The sequence below is a fragment of the Salpingoeca rosetta genome (genome assembly GCF_000188695.1).
Source record: "Salpingoeca rosetta unplaced genomic scaffold supercont1.25, whole genome shotgun sequence".
Lineage (NCBI taxonomy): Eukaryota > Choanoflagellata > Craspedida > Salpingoecidae > Salpingoeca > Salpingoeca rosetta.
Genome location: NW_004754909.1, coordinates 152746 through 155684, shown reverse-complemented (window position 1 = coordinate 155684; position 2939 = coordinate 152746). Strand labels below are relative to the sequence as shown.

The window sequence follows — 2939 nt, the reverse complement described above, 5'->3', positions numbered from 1 at the left end:
CGTTAGTGTATTGAGATCAGTACCATGTACTATCGGTATAAAAGAGACATGGAGAAACAAATGATGACTGTGCACGTGTGTGTGTACCCTATGTGAAGTGTGGTTGTGCCCCAATCCCACCGCTTGCGCGGTGTGTCCGATAACGATGCTCACACCCTGGTGCAAGGTCGCCGGGGGGATAAAAGAGATATCCCTCACCCGATCTACTGTGGTGGTCAAAGTAGTCTTACATACAAATGGTCTGTGACTACATTCATAGGGGTGACGAGAAGATGTTGGCGCTAGTCTCCGGAGTGCGTGCGAGGGTGTTCATGCCACACACACACACACACACACACACACACACACACACACACACACACACACACACACACACACACACACACACACACACACACACACACACACACACACACACACACACACACACACACACGAGGAGAGCACCTTCTGGGTATGTGTAGGTGCCTTTGCCGTGCATCTCGTTGTCCACCCATTCGCCCTTGAACTTGCTCCCATCCTTCCACTGTTGTGTTGTGTGTAGTGCAGAGCAGGGCGTGAGTGCAAACAATGGACAACGTCGACGACCACCACATACACCACACCACACACACACACACACACACACACACATACATACCTCGTGGGCGTGCGCCCCTTGCCTGTGTAGCTCCCTGATCTTTGGCATCGTTGGTGGGTGTGCTGCCTCAACTGGCTCAACTGCCTCAACTGCTGATCTTGCTTGGCAACGCGAATGCAAACACAGCACTTTTTCGCCTGCAAACCAACAAGCAACAGAGTGAACTTGGCTCACATCAACTCACATCAACTCAGCTCACCACCCTTTCCTCGCTCACGTTTGAGGCAAGACGATGCCGATCACCAAGGTTGAGGTGCTTGGACTGCGGAATGATCCGCTCTTCCACACAGCACGCCACGCAGCAAAGGTGATCAGTGGCGTGGTGAATGTTGGTGTGTGTGGTGTGTGTGCGTGTGTGCTTGTGTGTGTGTGTGTGTGTGTGTGTGTGTGTGTGTGTGTGTGTGCTTGTGTGTGTGTGTGTGTGTGTGTGTGTGCATCCTGCGTCGTTGGCATCCTGCACCGTGTACATCCTGCGTCGTGTGCATCCTGCAACGTGTGCATCCCATGGGTACGTCTCCATCGTGATCCTCACCGCCTTCCACGCTTGGTTCTTGCTAAGTTCTTGGAGACGGAGCGCAAGCGCGACTTTGATGTCACATGCACGGATCTGAACGAACTGGACTGGCAAATGGCAAAGACAGAACACAAGCAGGTGCGTCGCACAGTGTTTCGCTGTATGAGTTGGTCATGAGTGGCCATGTGTGTGTGTGGATGAGGTGCATGTTGCTGTGGTGTGGCATCCTTCATATTCTTTGGTGCTGTGCGCCCCTCACGTGCCCATGCGTGCATGTGCAGTTGCAACCTCATGCCAGCACCTTTGAGGAGGATGTGCTGGTGAAGGTCGATGGCAAGGTGCTCGACTCTGTGGAGAGTCTTCTCCACACCGCACACAACGCTGGCTACGAATCCCCGTACGTGCAATGCAGCCCGTATGCGTGCGCGCGCGCGCGCGTGTGTGTGTGTGTGTGCGCGCGCGCGTGTGTGTGTGTACCTGCGTGTGTGTGTGTGTGTACATGCGTGTGTGTGTGTGTGTGTGCATGCGTGTGCGCGTGTGCCTGTCTGCCTGTGTGTGCACTTTCTCGACAGCAGCGCCGTGCCTCTCACTGTATGTTTACACCGGCTCTTCACTTCCAACACTGCAACAGAGACGATGTTGACTTTGAGAAGGAGGCGCTTGACTTTGAGACGGCATATCGCGCCAACAGCGGCCATGACTTTGTCTACTTTGACCTCACACACGGCGACCAGGAGCTCGGCCGCATCGTCTTTGAGGTGCGTGTGCGTGTGGATGGATGGGGGGGGGGGGCGAACACGCAGACACACGCAGTATTGCTAGCCACCTTCATTGTCGTCGTCATTATCATCATCATCATATCTTGTTGTGCTCACACCTCGTGACTGCCACGCCACCCATCGTGCCTTCCGTCTGCATTGGTACCAGCTCTTCAGCAACAAGCTGCCGAAGACTTGCGAGAACTTCAAGGCCATTTGCGTCGGCGACCACAAGAGCAAGAACAAGACCTACGAAGGTGCCTTCGTGTATGCAAGTTGGCGTGTCACAAACAAACAGCCACGGTTTGCTCAGTGTCCTTTTACATCACAACACACACACATGGGTTCATCTTACCGTATCCATGTGTGTGCACGCGGTTGCTTGCAGGCAAGCCGCTGACCTACAAGGACACGCTGCTGCACCGGATTCAGAAGTACGGCTGGGTGCAGGGCGGTGACATCTTCACAGGCGCAGGCGACCACGGTGTGTGTCGGATGTGTGTTGAAGTGCATGTATGTGTGTGCGTGTGCATGTATGTGTGTGTGTACGCGCGTGTGTGTGTGCGTGTGCATGTGTGTGTGTCTGTGTGCGTCACTGTAGCATTGGACCGTTTCACACAACCTCCTACTTTTCATCACACCACCACCTCACCATCTCCTCACCACCACCCACTACCTCAGGCGAGTCAATCTACGGGGAGACGTTTGCGGATGAGAGCTTCAGCGTGAACCACAGCAAGCGCGGCATCCTGGCGATGGCGAACAACGGCCTGCACACCAACTCCTCACAGTTCTTCATCGCATTCAGGGCCCTCGAGTGGATGAACACCAGATATGTCGCCTTTGGGTGAGTACGGCTGCCTTGCGTGGAGAGGGGGGGGGGGGTTAGGGGGTTGACAGTGAATCGTGAAGCGTGAATGTGAAGCGTGAATGTGAAGCGTGAACGTGAAGCGTGAGATCAACGTACCTCTCACACATCTGACACACACACACACACACACACACACACACGCACACACGCACACAC

General features: G+C 54.5%; 2 protein-coding genes across 2 annotated transcripts in view; one reads left to right on the top strand and one right to left on the bottom strand.

Moving 5' to 3' along the window:
* Positions 1 to 88: 88 nt before the first annotated feature.
* On the bottom strand, positions 89 to 688 carry PTSG_08761 (uncharacterized protein; the record flags this gene model as incomplete). Its single annotated transcript, XM_004990088.1, has 3 exons — positions 89 to 156; positions 448 to 526; positions 641 to 688. The coding sequence occupies 3 exons, from the start codon at positions 686 to 688 to the stop codon at positions 89 to 91; spliced, it is 195 nt and encodes a 64-aa protein (XP_004990145.1).
* A 79-nt stretch (positions 689 to 767) lies between these two features.
* Positions 768 to 2939, top strand: part of PTSG_12788 (uncharacterized protein) — a 2518-nt gene continuing 346 nt past the window's right edge. Inside the window, exons 1-7 of the mRNA XM_004990087.1 lie at positions 768 to 947; positions 1200 to 1292; positions 1436 to 1551; positions 1786 to 1912; positions 2082 to 2169; positions 2301 to 2396; positions 2594 to 2759. Coding sequence (XP_004990144.1) covers positions 873 to 947; positions 1200 to 1292; positions 1436 to 1551; positions 1786 to 1912; positions 2082 to 2169; positions 2301 to 2396; positions 2594 to 2759 — 761 coding nt within the window. The 5' untranslated portion in view covers positions 768 to 872. The remainder of the gene's footprint in view (positions 948 to 1199; positions 1293 to 1435; positions 1552 to 1785; positions 1913 to 2081; positions 2170 to 2300; positions 2397 to 2593; positions 2760 to 2939) is intronic.